This window comes from Coturnix japonica, chromosome Z, assembly GCF_001577835.2.
Source record: "Coturnix japonica isolate 7356 chromosome Z, Coturnix japonica 2.1, whole genome shotgun sequence".
Classification (NCBI taxonomy): Eukaryota; Metazoa; Chordata; class Aves; order Galliformes; family Phasianidae; genus Coturnix; species Coturnix japonica.
In genome coordinates, this window is record NC_029547.1 from 61,385,648 (window position 1) to 61,406,776 (window position 21,129).

The following is a 21,129-nucleotide window of genomic DNA, read 5'->3' on the forward strand; positions in this document are numbered from 1 at the left end:
GAAGTCTACCGAGAAGCTCTTTGGAAAAGTTAAGATGAAGACTAGAGAATTCTAGTTTTTAGAGAAATCCTCTAGATCTTCTCACACTCTTGCAAATAAATCTCAATAAATCTCGGGGCCATACTGCACTATAGCCTACTCTCAGATGCTCTTCAATAAAAAGTAAAGTATTCAGAAGCAAATTAACCCAGCTCCACTGAGTTTCAGAGAACATCGCAGATGTTTTTGCATGGGATCTTTTTTTCAGCTCTCACTGAACTAAGTTATTATTTACCTATATAGGTATCCTGAGGCAGGACATTTCCTTCAAAATCATGTGAGAACTCATGAGAACTCATTATTTATGAGTAAAATGTAATAAAAATTAAACTAAAACTGTGAATTTGGTATGAGAAAATAGTCTGGAAAATTGTTTATCTTCCTAATTTTTGCTGGGCTGTGATACACACTCTGGCTGACATCTATGCTGTACTTTGCCAAACTGCCATTACAAACAGTCCTTCTTGGTGCGAATACAAATATGAATAAGCTGCAAATAAAATTTAATCTGAGATAATTCCTTTTTATCTCTGTACTTTTTACTGAAAATAGAAATCCACGCAATTTTATTCTTATTTCATTATTTCAAGCTGTTAATAGAAATGCATATAGAAATCTAACCAAACTGAAATAACCTACAGGAAGATTATACTTGCAGAGTCAACACCAAATTCTCTAAATAGAAATTGCACCAGTCCTTGCTGAAAAGATAATGATCCTGTAAGTGTATAAGTTTGGGTGTTTATTTTTCTTTTATTGGTTTTCCAGTGTGCAACATGGTGGGAGTAGGTAAATGTCAGTAGTGAAGCATAAAAAACCCTCAGTGTTGAACAAATAGCTTAGATGTTTGTCAAGCCAGGGATTGAATATTTCCAAGCACAGAAACTCCACAGCCACTCAGCCAGCTCAGCAGATAGATTTTGTTTCTGTAATTACCATGCTAGAATTCCTAAATAGTAAAGTCACTTCTATATATAACTGTTTTCTCACCAAAGAAATTGAATAAAATTAAGTGCTCATGTTAAGAAAAGTCAAATTATAAAAAGAAAAATACTGCCAGATTCCAAATTTGAACAGCATTTAGGAACTGATTAAACACTTTGATATCTTTAAGTCACCCTTTGCTTTTCCTCTGCTAGAAAACAGCTTTAATTTTAATCAGTGTGAATGAGCAGATCAGTTTTCTCACTGTGGCCACTTCTGTTGTTACAGAATTCTGCTCAAATAATGCATTTAATAAAATGCCCCTTTTCAGTTCAATCAGATCATCAGTTCCCCACTTTTTGCCTCATTTAGCTTCAATCTATATATTACTTCATTAATTTTTCTCACTATAAACCCAAGTTTCTCTGATATTTTCAAATCTCTCTGCCTTCATTTTGATGCTTTTCCTTTAGTCTCCTGTCTGAGCAAGCTTTGTTTTAATTTCAGAGTTTTCTTCATACACCAACACTCTCAGAACAGCTTCCCAGCTAATCTTCATTTTTCTCCCACTCATTTGTTCTTGTAAACACTTACAGAAGCCTCCTTATTCTGGGAAAAACCTTCAGTTATGGTGTAAGCATTATAGCAAAGTTAATGTTTCAGAATAGTATTTGTCAATGTTGTCAATGTTCATCTTAGCACTTGAATGAACTTGCATAAACTATTAGATGCTCCTTTTGTAATTATGATGCACAAGTATTCTTGCAGAATAAATCAGCAAATAAGCATTTTCTAAATCAGTGAATTTAATCATACAATAAGCTTCAAAGTGCTTCATTCTTATATATAGGTACACTACTGAAATATTTCACAGTTTTAAACACATGAATCTTTACATAAAAATGTAATAACTCTGAGGTTAGGAAGTTTTATCCCTACTTTATTCTTAGGAAACTGAAACACATTAGTTAAATCTGTGCTCCTAAGCGTGTAAGAATTGAGGACTGTTTACTGTCTGTGAAGATGCTAGATGGGAAGGCCATGTAGACACAAACTGATGGTCTCTTCTCTTTCTCTTCCTCTTTCTTCTCCCTTTTTCCTTTTCCTTTTCCTTTTCCTTTTCCTTTTCCTTTTCCTTTTCCTTTTCCTTTTCCTTTTCCTTTTCCTTTCCCTTTCACTTTCCCTTTCCCTTTCCCTTTACCTTTCCCTTTTTTTCTCTCCTCTCTTCCTCTCCTCTCCTCTCCTCTCCTCTCCTCTCCTCTCCTCTCCTCTCCTCCTCTCCTCTCCTCTCCTCTCCTTCTCCTCTCCCTCTCCTCTCCTCTCCTTCTCCTTCCTCTCCTCTCCTCTCCTCTCCTCTCCTCTTCCTCTCCTCTCCTCTCCTCTCCTTTTTCTTCTTCTTGTTTCTTCCTCTTCCTCTTTCTCTTTTTCTCATCTTTGTTTAAAACAGTGTGAGGCCATCCAGCAGTTCCTCAAAGTACTATAAAATGAGAATGTTTTGCATTTTATGGGTGTCACATGAACATGTGAAGAGGCATGCAAGCTTCCCGGATTAATACTGCAGGATGTCCCATGGTGGAACAAGTCAAAATGGATTAGTAGTACTCCATTCTGAATGAACAGTTGTTCTGTGATATTATTCTACTTATATTAATAAAAGAGCAAAATACAGGTAATATATCCATGGAAGGTCTGCATCTAGGTTCTCCAAATCAGAACAGTTGTCTTATAGATGTCCTTAAAATACCTTCTTAAGTTTAAAAGCTGGCTCTTGATTTTGAGATGTCATGGAACAGACTCACGTGCAAAAGACACTTAAACCACTTCACTCAGGAGTCCAAGGAGAAGTGCTTTGACTTCCAGTCTGTATTTAAAATTGCTAGGGGGAAAATTACCTCAGTTCATGGTGCAAAATAAACAAATCATAGTAAATCCACACCATTTCCTTTGGGTAACTGATAAGTAAAACCAACCCTCTCATGAAGAAAATAGGAAACCACTAGATGCACAATCAAGGTATGCAGTAACAGCATAGAATACAATGGTTTGGAAATGGACTACATGAGTTTGCATAAGAATAGTTATTTTTTTATATATGTACATATATATACATGCACACCCCTTAAATAGAGAGAACTCATGTATATTTGACACAAGAGATCAAACACTTCATGAGATTTCAGAAAGCAAAGTGTTCTGCTGCTGCTGCTTCTTTTTTATTCCCGCCCCCCTCCCCCTTCCGCCAAAGAAATTTGTCATTCTTCAAGAGGTAATGATTCTGTGGGTGATTAATAGAAAAGAAGATTTTTTCATCCAGTGGCTTCTGAATGATTAACTGGTAGGTAGTAACAACAAATACATTAGAGATTCATTTTGCAAACAGAGCAACATGTTCCTTTTGCAGTCATTACACAGCAGAAGAATTCTGGTTATGTATGCAAGTAATTAGAAAAAAACAAAATTACTTCTGGCAGGTATTAGCAAAGAGTTACTATGTTAAGCACTCACATGATGCTAGGATTTCACTTTGCACTGTATTAGAGGATAGCATCTGACTAGTTCCTACAAGTCTTCTCAGAGTTCCTAAACAAACCACTCTCAAGAGTGACATCAATTTTGTTCCAGGTTTTAACAGCTAAGTATACATTCATACAGAAAACAAAACAAAAAAAAAAAAAAACAGAAAAAAAAAAAAAATTACTTGGTTTACAAAACCAAAAGTTTAAATCTCCAGAAATGAATGAAATGATGTCCCATGCTCTTCCTGTCAATTCTTATAGTTAAAATTGGATCATGGATTAAGGTAGTGCTGCTATCACCAAAATGAAAGAAATACACCCTTATATAATGTACTCTTAAATTTAAACAGGTTCCCAGTATTTCTTGGAAGTTTTTGACTCCAAATGTTATGCCATGGTCAGACAGTGAGACCATTTTACTTTGAACTCCTTACTAATAGGAGGGAAGGGCAGGGGCTGCTCTTGATGATCCTTGAGGTCCAGTCCAACCCAAGCCATTCTATGATTCTACGATTCAGGAGGAAGTCTGTCTTTTCACAGAGGTTGATGAGACCTCATATGCTAACAGAAGGAGTCCTGTAGGCCAGATGCCAGAATACCATGTGTCCATACAAATCATGTGCACCCTTGCCCTAATGAATGATAGTAGGCACCTGTCAACAATTTTCCAACAATTTTCTTTTCAATGAGGAGATGAGAATGAAGAATGGAAAACGTACGTCTTGGAGATTATGCTTGTGGAAGAGAAGTTAGTTAGACAGAAGAAAACAATAATATCCAAATATAATAAGAAAATGCCTTTCTGAGGTCCTTGAAGATGGTTTTGTTTAGAAAAAAAAAATGGCTATTGTCATCATACAGTACACATCTTTAATGCCTTTCTGCCTTTTTCTCTAAGTCCTGGTGTAGGACTCTTTCTGTGTAGCAACAGTCTCACTAGTATTGATCAATATAGCTAATTATGCTATTTTGGAAACCCTGTAGTCACCTGTCTGTATTCATACAACTCTCTACTATGCTGTGAACAATCAGATGGTATCAACATAAAATGTAGAATAGCTAAACAGTCATAAAAACTGGAATGTAAGCAGATATTATCTCCCTTTGTCTAAGTAAGGAAACTTAAGTTTATACCTCATGTCTTCAACTTTAAAGACAAAAGCAAACATTAAAAGTTGAAGGCAATTTTAAAGGAGCTTGGCCTTTCCATCCTTACTGCTCATATCCATCCTTTACTAGGTGTGCAGGGAACTGGACCACTGAGGACAAAAAAAAAAAAAAAAAAAAAAAAAAAAAAAAAAAAAAAAAGGCTGAGGTTCTCAGTGACTTCTATCTTTACCTCTGCCTTTAAAAGTCAGTCAGGCCAGTTATCCCTGGGGCACTCTACCCTCTGATCTGGAAGTCTTGAATGTGGAGCAGAATAAGCCCCATAAAATTGCAGCAAAGGGACAATGATCAATATTTCAACGTATACAAAATTCAAGTGAGAAAAAAATATTTCACAGTTGAAAAAAATGTCTACTTTCTTTGTTAGTAGGTCTATGCACTCACAAGAAAGATAAGTGCTGTATTAGCACACCAAACAGGTAGCATGTTTTCAGTGAGTGCTATTTTTGTATTACTGAGAAAAGGGCTTTCAAATGCATCTAAATTCAGAAGGCTGGAGCACTTGTTGACAACATTGCCTTTTTCCAACTTGGTAGTAAGCAAAGCTCTTTATTACACTGCTTTTGAACTGCTAAACAATTGAGTATGGAAATCCTAACTTACTGTTTTGCATAAGAAACAGACCACTTTTCAACATTTCATAGTCATGACACAGAAAGCAATAATTAACCAACCTCGTTATTGTCTTACAAATTATGAGGGAAATCACAGAAAGTTTCATGTGAGGAATAACTTAGAACAAACCTGGCTCAATTTAAATATAAATACCAGGACCACATAGTCACACAGAAAAATTCAAGGATTTTCTCTTCCTTCCTTTCTTTTCACCCTTCCTTCCTTCCTTTCTCCCTTCCTCCCCTTCTTTTCCTTCCTTTCCGTTCTTCCTTTCTTTCTCTCTCTTTCTCCCTCCCTTTCTCCCTCCTTCTCCTTCCCCTTCCCTTTCATCTTTTCCTTCCTTTTTCTTCTTCCTCTTCCTTCATCTTCCTTCCTCTTCCTTCCTCTTCCTCCCTCCATTCACTCTTCACTCAAAACTTTGGTTTGTTATTCATTCTTAAAAGGTTTCCTCTGGTTTGATTGAAGCTCTGGTCTTGCTACCCATTACAATGGAAGATCTCAGGAAATAGATGAGTCATAAATAAGATTAATTCTTCTACGGTTTTCATCTTATCTCTTGTGTGGTGTTTGTTTTGCTTTTTTGTTTGTTCTTCATTTTTGTGGGTGTTTTGTTCTATTTTATAGTTATTTGGAGGACAGGGTGTTACAGTTGCATTTACTTTTAAAGGAAAAACACAAGTTCAGAATAGTTGCTACCCACCTAAATAACTTGTTCAAAAGCAAGTTATCAATACTTAAAAGTCTGTATTTTAAGTAACATTACTTTTCACTAATTCATATTTGTCCAAGTCCCACTATTTGAGAACAGCTTCATAGTTGGGGAAGAAGAAATGCCGTTTCACTGGAAGCTCTAAGCTCCTATCAGTTTATCTGCTTCCAAAAATGTTTACAACTGAGTACTAACTTTCCCGACTACTATAGAATAAAACTAACACCAGCAATCCAGCAGGAAATTTTCCCTGGGATTTACTGCAAAAGGATGACAAGCCTTTATTATCAATGGCTCCTTGAAAGAAAATATTTGGCAATTATTTAATAACTTAATAATTTTGTTTTCCTCTTAAGATTCTGTCTGTCCAAGATCAACCTATTCCTTCGATTATGAAGGAAAGATATGGATTATCTTGTCCTATGTCCTTATGTCAGGAGTAATAACTCATTCTTAATCACAAACAAACCACTGTTTTACATATAAACTTTACACTTCTGTAATATGAAGGTGGTTGAGCACAAGTAGTATTTTTCTAGAGCAGACACCAACAGAACAGTTTATTTCCTGGGAAGCCTGTACCTAATACATTGGAGTGGTTTCCAACAATTATCTGTTTCCAAGCAACTGCCAGAACTACCCTCTGTCCAGTCTTCATTCCAGATGGTTTCCTGAAGTTATAATGCATATAATCTGCATCATTTTGGCTTGCAAACACTGACTTAAGGACATGCGTCCCATGTAAAATTTTAAAGGACAAATTTCCGAATGTATCTGGAATACTGCTTTCTATTAGAGGGAGCTTAAAATCATTGATCAACACTGAAGAAGTCATACATACTCAAAGTAAATCATGGCCTGTGCTACTTTTGGTCACTGTCTATCCACGACACAGAATAATCACTCAGAATCAAAATGCAAATAGGTTTGACTCTCTGTATAGGTGATGATGTTCTTTCTTGAGTGGGAATCTTGAAAATCTGAGGCAATGAACAGCCTGAGGCTTGGCTAGCTCTAACCTGAATATTTTGTGTTTCAGAAAATTAGAGTCTAATCCTTTCACTGTGATAAAGATAGAAGGACAGAGTTGAAATGTTCTTGTTTTATAGAGTTAGTATTTAGGACAATTTATGTTTTACACCACAGGCTTTTAGGATTTAATTACATGCAAAATGAGGGATCTTGTTTTAACAGACAAGGGTGTTGTGATAACTGAAAAAACTGCCAAAGTGATTCACTGATAATGTGAAGAACCCTGACTTGGACTCACATCTGTGCATATGAAAGCCATGCATAATTTCCTAACAAGCTAGTCTCTCATGTTTTCATTAAATATTACTTGTAACTCAATTTTCTTCACACAAAGGGTGGGAAACGTCTTATGAAAGATAGCAGAAATCTTGTCTGTAGTTTTTATTGGAGTAGACCTACATGCACAGACATGGATTCAAGGCTACCTTAAATGTGATAGTAAACAAAGGGGAAGAACTGAATTGTTCTGGTCATTTTTTTATTTTATTTTTTTCCCCTTTGAGGGTGCATGTAAAATGTTTTCCTCAAGTGAGCCTGTTATTGTCAATCAGTTGTTGGCAAAAGCTGCAAGTAAACAGAAAGATTGAGAGAGGAATATATAGAATTATAGAATCACCAATGTTGGAAAAGACTTCTGAGATAATCCAGTCCAACCATCCACCTAGCAATGTTCCCCCACTAAACTGTGTCCCCTAGTACAACAGCTAAATGTTTCCTGAACACCACCAGGGACAGTGTCTCAACCACCTCCCCATGCAGCCTGTTACAACACCTGATTGTTCTTCTGGAGAATAAATTTTTCATGACATCCAGCCTGAACATCCCTTAGTGCAACTCTCATACTATTGCTAGTTACATGAGAGAAGACGCTGACCACCACCTCACCACAGCTTCCTTTCAGGGAGTTGTAGAGATTGATAAGGTCTCCCCTGAGCCTTCTCCAGAGGAAACAATGTTCTGTTTCCTGTAAGGTTTGCGTTCCAGACCCCTCATCAGCTTCATTGCCTTTCTCTGGACACAGTCCAGGGCCTCATTCTTTCTTCTACTGAGGGGCCCAAATCTGAACACCTATGTATGCATAACCTTTGTCTCAGTGCTGGCTCTGTCTTAACAGAGCCTAGTTTGAAAATTTCTGAGCCATCTACCACACCACTTTCAGCTCCTATATTCCAGTCTCAAAAACCAGTCCAGGACAATTACCCTAGGTCTTTGCTGGAATGACTGGTCTCAGTCCATCAATTCAGTGGCTGTATATGGGTGTGCAGTAATATGCATTGTAGTTTGGTAGGGAAAGCCATTCTTCAGGTGGCACTTCCATATGTTTTTCTTGGATGTTTTTGAGGTTGTTTGGGATTTACTTTTATTTATTTATTTATTTATTTTGAGTGACACTTGTCCAGATTTCTAGAGATTCCAGTTCCACCAAGGACTCTAGTTCAGGTTTTTTAGAATTCTCCCTTCCAGTCTTGTCAGGGCCATAGGGGTCTACTTGCTTAGGGTGTCCTTTGTTTTTGAGAGATAAGGCCTCGATGTACTGTAATGTGTTAGTCTGGGTAGGTTTGCCTTATACTACAGCAATCCTATGTTCTAGCTGACAAGCCTGTAGTTCCTTTAATCCTCTTTACAACCCTTGTATATTGGAGTCACATTGGCAAGCTCTTAGCCCTCTGACACTCTGGCTGACCAGGAACACTGATAAATGGTGAAAAGTTTCTTGGCAGTCACCTCTGCCAGCTTCCTCAGCATCCTCAAATGGATCTCATCCAGCCCTGTGGACTTGTGGAAGTTCTGGTGCAGTTGTACATCTCTGTTTCCATCTGAATTCTGGGGGACTTACCTTGCTCCCATCCAAGACTCTCAGGTCAGGCAACAGTGTACTCTGAGGATAACTGGTCTGAACTTGATGATAGAGGTAAAGAAGGCAATGAGAACCTCAACCTTTTCCTTGAGTTTCCTCTGAGTTCAAGCTGGGCTTTTGCCTTTCTAATTTTCTCACTGCAGCATCCTTGCACTCTTTCCTAGTTGTCTGTCCCTTCTCCCGGACAATGCAGTCTATCTTTTTCTCATGGAGTTTCAGGAAATATTTCCTGTCCATCCACACTGATCTTTCCCACTGGCTCATCTTACAGCACAAGGGGACAATCTGCTCCTACAACTTCAAGACTTCCTTCTCGAGGAGTGCTCAGTCTTCTGGGACCCCCTTTCTGTTCAAAACTGAATTCCATGGGACACTCCCAAACAGGGTCCTGAATAGTATAAAATGCTAAGAGAATATGCTAACAACAGTAGAATTGAGGAGAATCATGCTTAGCACCATTGAGAAGTTCTTCTATCATAGATGTGGACTGTGATCAGGTTTGCAGTTCATTCAGTGGGAAAACTGCTTTTCACATGGAAGAAAATTTACGATTGAAATGAGTGGACATAATGCTTGGGTAATGATAGATGCAGTAAATATATCAAAAAAGTCGAATTCTATTACAATTAATAGTCTCTCAGCGGTAAATAACTTCATTTGCTTATACAGATTAGTTAATTATTCCTTTTGTGACAAGTGTTTTGGCTAGAATGGGTTTGAATTGATCATTTTGATTTTTAATGATGGTTGATTTTTTTGTCTGCTGCTCTGGTAAGTTGATTTTATTCCAAGGCAAAGTAATACAAATGAAAGAAAGAAACAGCAATCAGCAGAATTATTAAGAAGCTTCCAACTGCAACTCCAAGAGGAGCTGAATTCATCAAAATTTCGCAACTATCAAAGGCATTTAGGAGGAAGAGAGGAAATGGTTTTTCTGGCCTCCTGAGAAGGATGTACCCAACGCTATGTGGACTTCATTTAAAACTGTCTGGATTTTATTCAGCAACAATTCAAGTTTCATACCATTCCAATTAGAAAAGAAAAACTAAATGGTGGAAGAAGTCTATGCCACTATTCCATACTCTCCAAAGAAACCTAACCATTTTTTTCTTCCTTACCAATATAGCAAATTTCTTAGATGCTTAACTGCTGGAATTTACACAGCCAACAGAGAGAAGGAGGCTGCTAGAGAAAGACAGGAAGAGTATCTTATCTCACAGATAGTTCTGCTTTTTCAATTTTAGTGAAAAAGAAATACCAAGGAAAGAAGGAAGGAAGGAATACCAAAGGCAAGATACTAAGATGCATCAAGGTCAGCTGCTTTGTGCTGCCATTATTTTTTCCATTTATTGTTCTGTCCAGGTTAGTGGTCTGAATATACTTTCTAAATATTGAAACATTTAGGAACACCATGAAAAACTGTAATTAGGATATCTAGAATTTTGGTAGATAATTTAGTTCTCTCTTACTAGTTTAAAATAGTAACAGAAGACTTAGATTAAGATAAGTCATACCAATCACCAAATTAATAAAAACCAGAAATCTGTGTTTGGTGGACAATTTTGACATTTCAACAGACAGAAAATTTAATATATATATTTTTTCTCCGTCATGAAGAATTCCAAATATTTCTAACATGATGGCTACTTAGTGGTAGACCCTGTTCTGTGCAACAGAAAAAATATTTTATATCCTTGATTTTCTTAGGCTTAGTGGATACCTTTCCCCTGTGTTTTTCACCTTATTATGTCTGTATCAATTTTATTACTTACATATATATATATATACTATTATTACATTATTTTTTTTCATGAATTGCACATTTCCAAAGAACTCTGGGGACCAATAACCTAGAAACTCTTGTGACAAGAATGAGATGTTATCAATTTGTCATATTTAATCCTGTGATGTAAAATGAGCTACCTCCTCTGGAATCCAGTAGCTACTAATTATGCCTCCCTCACACTTTTAACACTCTTAGGGGTAGCTGAGAGACATACACTGTATAACACAGAAATAAGGCTGGAAAAAATTAAACTCCAAATCTATTCTGAAGCACTTCTTTAGACTTCAAATTAACTTTCACGTTGACTTGGGCATATTATTACCCTTTTTGTTCCAGTGTGGTACAGGATTTTGATAAAGTATGCAACTCACCTGGAACGATGGAGCAGCTATGAGAGGATTTAGCTAAGTACAGGCTGGTTATCAGTAGATATCTGAGTTATCAGACCATACAATGGAGTCTTCCTCCCTCCTTCTCTTTCCTTTCCTTAATGTCTTCCTCTACTCCCTTGCTTACTTTCTTTCCACCATTCCTTCCTTCCTGCCTCCCTCCCTTCCTGCTTCCCTCCCTTCCTTCCTCACTGTGTCCGTCTATCAAACCCTCCCTTTCTTTGTCACCTCTCTTCTTCCTCTCCTTTCTTTCATTCCATAAGAAAGAAAAAAGAAACATAGTGGCTTTTTTTTTTTTTTTTTTCCAGTTTATGACTCAAGTTTTGACAACAACGCTGTACCATGACAAGATTTGAACAATTTCAACTTTGAAAATTATACCTAATTAAAGGATCGTCCATGTAGAATCAGTGTTCTAAAAAGCTATCACTAAAGCTGCCAGTTCTGCCAGGCAGCTTAATCTTCTTAATCACTTCTACTCTGGCAGAAAGCTTGGATCCAGTGGTCTGCTGAGGTCTCTTCCAACCCCAGAGATTCTGTGATAGTGTGAGAAGGGATCCATGAAGATGCTGAGTGTGGGGTCTCCATAGCAACTACTGGGATTCTGTGATGCACAGGCAGCCACACCCAAAGGCCATTGTGACATGGTGGTGTCCTGGTGCCTTTAGGGGTCAGCAGTTCCATGAGGAGGTAGCAGCTTCCCTGGGTGCCTGTCTCTGTGAGCGGATACAGAGATGGCAAAGGAGCAGGACCAGAAGGCCCACTCCCAGGCCGAGAAAGGACTGCCGAGCGTGCGGGAACAGCGCCAGGTGCGGGATGTGCTGGGAGGGAGAGGGATGCCAGGGCAACCTAAACACCAAGGCAGGGGGCACAGCAGCGGGTGGGGTGCCATGGCGGGCCCTGAGCACCTGTGGCCAGGGCACCGCTCCTCCTGCCCTGGGGCGTTTCCTGGGCACCAGCCAACACCCAGGACAGCTCTGCGCCCCGAGGCAGAGAGCAGTAGGACCCAGCTCAGCAGGGCTGTCTGTGCCCAGGAACAGCCTCCTCATGGGGGCTTTGCCAGGGATGCTGGTGGTAATGCAGCCACCTGCAACCCAGACCTCCTTCTCCCTACACAGGTGGGCCGCAGGCCGCAGCAAGCTGTGCTGCCAGGCAGCCAGAGCCAGGATTCGGTTGTCCGTGGGATCCAACTGCCACCAGTGCCCCACCCGGAGAGATCACAAGCCTCTGGGAGCCGCCGTGCACAGGTAGGAAGCCCAAGGGAAATGGGAAGGTCTTCCTGAGGATGAGCCTGCTGCAGCCAGATGGCTGCTGGCATGTGGTGGGGACTGCTGGGAGTGCAGCCTGACTGTGACCATTCTGCTCTAGGGAACGGGGTGGCAGTGGCCGTGAACTGGGTGCTGCCCTTTGGCTGCTCCTCAGGGCCTTGCGGGAGCCATTCTGACAGTGACTGTTGCGGCGTGAGAGGAAAGGACCTCACTAACTTCGGGTTTCCCCGTGGCTTCTTTTGCAGGCGGACAGACCAGAGCTCAACCAGGGACTACCCAATGGCAATGGCTCTGGAGAAGGGAGACAGCCTCTGCCAGCCTTGCCACCTCTCCCACGGCGGGCACTGTCACTGCCAGCTGCACCCCAGAATGCAGCCACTGCTCGGGGACGAGTTCAAACATTGTCCACATTGCCACCAATAGCCTCCAGAAGTTTTCCAAGAGGCAGAGCTGCCAGTGCTGTGGGAGCTACCACCAGCAGAGTGGCTGTCCCAGGTCTTCAGGACAACCCTCAGCACCAGAGTACAGCAGCGAGGGCCAAGGGCTGGCAGGCAGATCTATCTGTCCCTGCACTCCCCCTCAGGCCTGCAGAGAAGACGCCCAAGTCCCTCAGGCTGGCATATCGAATTCGTCCAGCAGCCAGAAGATCAGGACCCTGGCTGAAACCAGCACAACATAGACAACGTGCACCCACCAGCACTGTAAGAACACCGGCACGAAGAACCCAGGTGCTGGCCCCCAAGGCTAGGAAAGTCCCCGAGAATGAGACACGACCTGATGCCAGTGCTCAGGAGGACAGCGGAGATGCTGACAGGGTCTCTACATCACGCTCCCTGGAAGCAGAGCAGTCAGCAGAGAAGGAAGCAGAGCAGGCAGCACAGAAGGAAGCAGAGCAGGCAGCAGAGAAGGCAGCAGAGAAGGCAGCAGAGCAGGCAGCAGTGAAGGAAGCAGTGAAGGAAGCAGAGCAGGCAGCAGAGCAGGCAGCGGATGATGGTGCCAAAGGTGCTGGCACTTCTCATGCCATGCTGGATGCCGAAGACAGCAAAGAGAGGGCCCGCTCAGCCAAGAGAAGGGACAGGTTCCTGCCCTGCTGTCTTTGCTGTTCCATCTGCAGTTCTGTTGGGAAAGATGAGAAAGAGGAAGGGAAAGACACCGCTGGGAGAGACACTGTGGCAGTGGCAGGCAAGGAGCCTGTGAGCACATCATTTCCTGGGGTAGAGGCCCTGCCTCCAGCGTCTTCAGTGCCTGGAAACCTTCAGCATGATGTGAGCAAGATGCAAGTGGTGAGCAGCAGGCATGAAATAAGTGGAGGCAGGCTCAGGAGTGTGCACACTGTGAGGAAGTGTGGCAAGTTGAGCCCTGTCACAGCCAGGCAGCTGCCGGAGTGTGTCAGGGACTGTTGCAGGGGACAACTGGGGCACGAGGGTGCCTCACAGCGAGCAGCTCTCTGGCAGCTTGGCACGAGGGAACAGGGCTGCAGCAATCACTGAACTGAGTGCTGCCCTTGGGTTCTATGCAGGGACTTGCCATGTCAGCAGGGACAAGTGGGTCATGCAGGGAAAGGAGCCTCCTAACTCAGTGTTTCTGCTCTGCTTCTCTCACAGGTGGACAGCCTGGAGATCGGGGACACAGTCAGCCACAGCAGCATCTCAGGGGAGGGGAGACAGCCTGTGCCAACTTGTGGACCATCCCTGTGTGTCCTTGCATGCCCACTCAAGCCTGCACATGCCACACGCAAATTCTACAACTTGACATACAGAAGGCGTCCTGTAGCCACCAGACCTAGATCCTACCAGAAACCAGCAGGTCCAAGGCAGTGTGCACCCACCAGCACTGAGGAAACACCAGCACAAGCAACACAGGTGCTGGCCCCCCAGGTTTGGAGCAGCCTCACACATCAGACACCACCTGCTCCCAGTGCTCAGGAGGGCAGCAAAGATGCTGTCAAGGCCCCTGAATCACATTCCCAGGAGGCAGAGCAGGCAGAAGAGCTGCTGGCACTCCTCAGGACATGCTGGATGACAAGGATGATGAAGAAAGGGCATGGTCCAACAAAAGAGGGGGCAAGTTCCTGCCCTGCTGTCTTTGCTGCTCCACCTGCAGCGGTTTTCTGATGGATGAGGAGGAAGAGGAGGAAGACAGCCCTGTGGCAGAGGCTGCAGGAGGCCTGTTGAGCACAACATCCAGGGAGGCACAGACCTGGTCTCCAGCTTCTCCTGTGTCTGCAGGTGCCAGGCGTGAGGGGCACTTCATTCCTAGCTCTGCCTTGTCACCAGAGGATACTCTGTCTTTGGAAACTGAAGGCTTTTTTCTGCGGGACTGGTGGGGACATGACCCTGAGCAAAGGAAGAAGCAGAAGTAGCCAACATTGCAGTGACTGTGCCTGGAGCCCCTTCTTCATCACTGCATCATTTACGTTTAGCGAGATAAGAAGAGAGAGATCTGTGCTTGAGGGGAAGCTTTGCTTTCCTGTTTGTGTACAAATTGCTTCTCACCTAGCATTTAGAAGACCATTCAGTACAGGGATTCCTAATTTGGCTAAATCTGGCTTTTTAATCTGGAACTGAAAAAGCAGTACGTATTCTCTACAGCAGAGATAATATACTTTGCTTTCTCTGTTTTGATTTCGGTTTCCAAAAGTACAATAAAAGTATTTAGTTTCATTTTACTTTTTCTGTCTCATGTGATCAACTTTTTGCCTTTTCCAAAAGCGTCAGCATTTTTGTAACAGCAACATGTGGCTTATCCTCATCACTGGATTTCAAAGGAATGAATCTAAGTATTGCTTCTGATTCCTATTTGGGTGGTGTCACGGGGTTAAACTAGATCCCCCCTGTAGGTGACAGGGGGCACAGGACATGGGAAAAGCAAAACAAGAAGGAGAGACAGGAGCGGGGAAAGGAAAATGAAGGCGTTTGCCGTGGGACCCGGCCGGCCCCGGGCCACGCGCTCCGAGGGAGGGGGTAGGGCAGAGAGCGAGCAGATCGTTCTAACAGAGAGCAAACACGAGGGCAGCGATCTGAGGAGGAACGGTGATTTACTACATGGAACCAAATGAAGCAAAGCGAGAGGGACGAGAGTAGGAGTCGAACCACGACGGTGCGAGGGAAGCACGCGCTTTGCTCCGCGGCCAGCCGAGACGGCCCGAGGCAGAGAGCGGCTGGGGTCCGGTGCGGAGTCCCACCCCGCTTCCTCTCCGCGCCGAGTCCAACGGGGATGCCGCCCGTCCCCTCCGCTCCGGGAAGCCCAGATGCCCCAAACGGCGGTAACACGGAACAGGAATGTGAACTCTTTAACTGCCGTGATGTTCTGATGTGGAACACCGGCTACAGAAATCACGAAATCACAAAAACACAACGTGCGGGAAAGCACATCCTCTGGTTATTCCAATTCTTAGACCGGTTACAACCTTTTTCTTTCTTGGTTCTTTTTTTTGTTTTTGTTTTTGTTTTGTTTTTGTTTGCTTTTTTTTTTTTTTTTTTTTTTCCCTTTCTCATGTCGTGGGTCGGTGGGTCCCCTGCCCCATTTGTCACAGAACCGGGCCGAACCGGGCTTTTGGACCTGCTGTCCCCGTCAGGGACACAGTCAGATCCAGAGCAGATCCGCTTCTAAGCAGAAGCTCACGACGATGAGCCGTTATTAGAGGATGCAAATCGTGGCAAAAAAAAAACAACAACAAAAACAACAAAAAACCAACCAACCAAACAACAACAACAACAACAAAAACACCGGTATCTAAGAAGCTCCAAGAAGTCCTTACAGTTTGAGGGAGAGCGAAGGACACCCCTCCCCCTCGCCCTTTTCCCCCCGCCTCGCCCTTCGCACCCCGCCCCTCCTATCCCCCCCCTCCGGCTCCCGGCAGCCCGGCGGCTCTGACATATGTGGGCAGAGCGAGGAGTTTTGTTGCCGACCCTTCCCCGTGCTAGTAACGGCGGAGTGCTGCGAGTGCAGCCAGCGGCAACGGCAAACGGCACGGCACGGCACGGCAGTTTGCACTGCGAGCGAGCAGGCAGGGCAAGGAATGACACCTTGCCATAGACGAGGAGGCTTAACTAGTCATTTAACAGGTAGATGCTCTCTGGATGCCCCACCGTACAACCACGTCTCCACACGGCAGCTAGCTGCTACTAAAAGTAATTTGGAGACTCAAACTGAAAGCATGTACTCTCATGCTGCAGTTCAGTTCCCTGACTGCGGAGAATACAGGTCAGCATGGATACCTCTTGTGAACAGGTGGGTGATCTCCTTAGCAATGGTGGTAGAGCTAAAGGAGGAAGCTGGAAGGTTGAGGAGCATTTGGGATTGTGAGAGTCACAAGCAGGCTGAGAGCTTGTGGGTTAAATCAAGCATCAGTCCAGTAATGGGCACGCAGTGGATGTGGTAGCAGTGGGTTGTAAGTGACCATGCCCAGGTGGAGTTGGTGACCTGGAGGAACGCAGGCCTGGCAAAAAGCAGAGTCAGGACCATGAGCTTCAGGAGAGCAAACTTTGGGCTGCTCAAGGAACTGCTGGATGGGATTCCCTGGGAAACTGTCCCTAAGGGCATGGGCACAGAACAGCTGGCAGCTCTTTAAGGACACCCTTCTGAGAGCACAAGAGCTGTCCATCCCCCTGCAGAAGAAGCTGAGCAGGGGAGGCAGGCAACTGACACGGCTGAGCAAGGACCGGCAACTCAAACTGAAGGAAAAGGGAAATGAACAGGAAGGGGAAGCAGGGTTGTGTGTCCTGGGAGGAATACAGGGCTGTTGTCTGTGTGTGTAGAGATAGGATTAGGAAAGCCAAGGCGCAGACAGAGCTGAACTTGGAGAGGGATGGGAATGATAACAAGAAGGGGTTCTATAGGTACACAGGCAAGAGGACGCAGGCCAAGGAGGGTGTTCCCCCTCTGATGAAAGGTAATGGGGAGTAGGCTTCCTCAGACATAGAAAAAACTGAAGTACTCAATTGGGCTGGCGAAGTGGGCCCATGAGAGCCTAATGAGGTTCAGCAAGACCAAGTGCAGGGTGTTGCACTCAGGCGGGGCAGTCTCAGGCATTAATACAAACTGGAGGAAGATCTCATTTAGTGAAGTTGTATGTAGAAGGACTTCTTCCTGCTAGACGTGAATCTGGACATGAGCCCACAGTGTGTACTTGCAGCCCAGAAGTTTAACTATGTTCTGGGCTGCATTAAAAGAGGGGTGGTCAGCAGGGAGAGGGAGGTGATTTTCCCCCTCTACTCAGCTCTTGTGAGGCCCCATCTGAAGTACTGCATCCAGGCCTGGGGCAGACAGCACAGGAAAGGCATGGAGCTCTTGAATTGGGTCCAGAGAAGAGCCACTAAGGTAATCAGAGGGCTGGAGCACCTCTTCTACGAGGAAAGATTGATGGAACTGGGCTTGTTTAGCTTGGAGGCTGCTCTGGGGGGACCTCGTTGTGTCCTTCCAATACTCGATGGGAGCACGTGAAACAGGAGGGGAAATGGCTGTTTACAAGGGTGGATAGTGACAGGACAAGGGGGAACTGTTCTGAGACAGAGGAGGTGTAGGTTAGATATTAGGAGGAGGTTTTTCACACAGAGGGTGGTGATGCACTGGAGCAGGTTGCCCAAGGAGGTTGTGGATGCCCCATCCCTGGAGACATTCAAGGCCAGGCTGGACGTGGCTCTGGGCAGCCCAGTTTGGTAGCTGGTGGTCCTGCACATAGCAGGGGCATTGAAACAATTTGATTATTATGGTCCGTTTCAACCCAGGCCTTTCTGTGATTCCATGATTCTTTAAATGTGTATAACCTTAAGGACTTGAGCACTGGAGTTTTCTGTTTCACCGGACAGAACTTACTCTTCTAACTCATTAATTCAGCTGCACCTCTCTGTGTGGGAAAAACCATCCTCTAATTATTCCAATTATCAGAGTGGCTACAATCCACAAGGATCACTGAATCCAACTCAGCTCCATTCAGTACTATGCAAACCCAATTCCCGTGCCGTAGAGCAATGCCCAAATGCTCCTTGAGCTTCATCTGCTCATCACTGCCCTTTGGGGTAGAGCCTTTCTCTAACAACCCACCCTCCCCTGAAACAGTCCTGTGCTGTTCCCCCAGGCCCAATTGCTTTCACCAGAGAGCAGAGCTCTGCATCTTTCGCCCACTTTTTCAACAAACCTTGTCTCCTTTTTGTCTCTGTTTGCCTCCAGGGCTAGACAAAATGCTTAGGAAAAAAAAAAAAAAAAGGGAGAAAAAAAAGAGGAAAAAAATGCTCTTGTGATGTAAGGATGCAAATTATTAATTTCTTGGCTAAAAAAAAAGAAAAGAAATCACTGTATTTGAATACATGCTGCTGATTTTTAGTTTTTTAAACCACTGCTAAATCTCATTTTGCTGGTTTCTGCTTAGAGATGATTATGTGTTCTTTTCAGTTCCAAACAACAGTAGAGCATCCCCTGAGAGGGTGTAGCTTCCATCCTCAGCAGGAAGCCTACCCTTGAGAGCACAATGGGAGAGCACAAAACATGAGTAACATTTTTTTTTTTTTTTTCAAAGCACACCCTTCAAACTGCTGTGTACAGTGATTTAATTCTTTGCTTTAAAAGCACATTCTTTTCTATAGTGTAAATCATTTCCACTTACAGAGAATATTTTTCCATTGTTACCCATTCTTGCACTACAGTATTTCCTCTAGTATTATTCACAGAATCTCAGAATAACTGAAGTCTACTGCTGGCTTTGTTGAACCAGACTTTCTCCTGGTTATTCAAAAGTAAACTGGCAACCTGTGATACAGGCTGGTTTAGCAATAGGGATCAATATATTAGCTTAAGGACCAATATATTAGTTTAGCAAAAGGAATTAATGTGTGCTAGTTCTAAAACTTTCCACTTCAGCTTTGCTTGGTGTATGAACAGCCTTGATTTTCCAGCTTCACAAAAGCACTGAAGTCATAATAGACTACTTTTATCTTTGCATCCACTAGGTGCAAGGACTTTTTTCTTGGATTTCACTTTTATTACACTGAGTTACAGTACAGATAGAAAGTTTCTCGTTTTGGCCTAACAAGCTATGGAAATTTGCCAAATTGGGGAACAAATTGGCAAAAGTCACTGTGATGAAGCTGCTAATGGAAAAATGAGAAGGAAGGAAGTGGGCTAAGACCATCGTAGACCCCTAACACACATGCCTAGAAGGACATTCATGATTTATTGGAAAAGAATGAATATGTATGCCAATGCATTGCATATGCATGTCTTAACTGCTTAAATGCAGACTTTGAACTCTGAAAGCACACATTTGATTTATCACATTGTCTAGGAAGTATCATTAGGGAATAAAGGAAAGATGTTTTCTAACACCACATTGAAGTTAGAGAGTATTCTTCTTGGATTTTGGGTGATACCTGCAACAGAATATGTTTTAACACCCTCCTCTGGGAAGACAGTCTCTCTGTGAAAAATTTGCAGGGCCTAACTTTTCCTAATTATAACCAGGGAGTCCAAATTTAGTGAACACTCTAAAAACAGAATTAAATTGCAGAATTACCAAGGAAAGACTCTACAGGTAAAGAACACATTTTTTTTTCTGTCACTGAACTAAATCCCTCCACAGCAGAGGTTTTCAGTGTGACCAAGTTCTGTGCTTAAAGAATCACCTGTGCCAAGAAAAGCAATTTCACAGAGATGGCCTTTTCATGCCTGCACTTTGGATGCCTTTTGCTAAATCTAATCTTCTAATTAGGCTCTGCATGACAATGAGGTATCTCTGCAAGGCTCTAACACAACTGCTTTTTGATCTTGTCTGTAACACACTGTTGCCTTGAACTCTCAGCTGCCAAAATCAGTGGGCTTAACCAGGAAGAATAAATGTTAAAAAATCCATTATTCTCAGATAGAGGAGCTAAAGGTTGCAGGAGGTACTCCTGTGTGTCCTCTTTTCATTTTGAAAAAGTACCTTTGAGACATCATAATGATAAAAGCTATGCATTCTACTGTCTTATGCAACCATCAAAAGCACAAATTCGTCCCAGTCTTCTTATATAGCATAGATATTTTTTCCTCATCCTCAACCCTTGAAAATTACATACAGAAAATTTTGATAAATCAAGCTCGACATCTCCATCTGATTCACTGAAAAATTCATATTTCTGATTTATTTTTTCTCCTAATGATTAATGTTTTATAATCACATAGCACTATGAAAATTAATGAGAAAACAGATGTATCTTAGATTTATAGTACATTCCTTCCTATATTTAGAATTACTGCAAAGAAGACACAATTACCACAGATTTCACTGGGTTTCTGAAATTTTCCTGTTCTGACTATTTTGAAATACTGGCTTTTGTAGTACTTCTGCTAGTAAACTGGTTTAGTAAAAAGAAGAAAAATTCAAAGTGTTCATACTTTATAATTGCAATCCGAAAAGAACAGTAAGCAAAAAACAATCCTTCCTTAACTAGTTGAACATAAAAAAGACAAGGAATTTAGGACTCAGTAATCAGCTGCAACTCTCTTCTTTCCTCCCCAGTTACTTCTCAAAGGCTCTAGTTTACACTATGAAAACAAAAATTAATGACTGCACGCACTCACGCCATCATAGATTACCATATTTTAAAGCATTTAAAATGCACAAATTTATAACAGTTACATGAAAATTCTCATTGGCCTAAAAATTATAAATTAAATTCTAAAAAAAAAAAAAAAAAGAGAAGGAGGGATGGAGAAAGAAATATAATGAACAAATAATAGGCCATGTTTTTTTTTCACTAGACCTATCAAGACATATTTTTTGGAAGCCTTTTCAAGGATAGCTTAATGTAGCTGTTCAAAAGATGTTTAGCCACTTACTAGTATTTATGT

The 21,129-nt window shown here is 42.5% G+C and overlaps 1 protein-coding gene and 1 long non-coding RNA gene across 6 annotated transcripts in view; both read left to right on the forward strand.

Annotated features, from left to right (window-relative positions):
- The first annotated feature begins 11,333 nt into the window (after positions 1 to 11,333).
- Positions 11,334 to 13,793, forward strand: LOC107306620 (translation initiation factor IF-2-like). The gene is made up of 3 exons (XM_015849931.2): positions 11,334 to 11,844; positions 12,154 to 12,282; positions 12,549 to 13,793. Exons 1-3 carry the CDS (start codon positions 11,770 to 11,772, stop codon positions 13,791 to 13,793), a joined length of 1,449 nt encoding a protein of 482 aa, XP_015705417.1. The 5' UTR covers positions 11,334 to 11,769.
- Positions 13,794 to 16,281: 2,488 nt separating this feature from the next.
- The window catches only part of LOC107306622, a 44,514-nt gene continuing 39,666 nt past the window's right edge, over positions 16,282 to 21,129 (forward strand). For 4 of the 5 annotated variants that reach the window (XR_004305700.1, XR_001552209.2, XR_001552208.2 and 1 more), the window contains exon 1: positions 16,282 to 16,536. This is a non-coding gene — a long non-coding RNA (uncharacterized LOC107306622). The remainder of the gene's footprint in view (positions 16,537 to 21,129) is intronic. The other variant, XR_001552210.2, reaches the window with a different exon arrangement.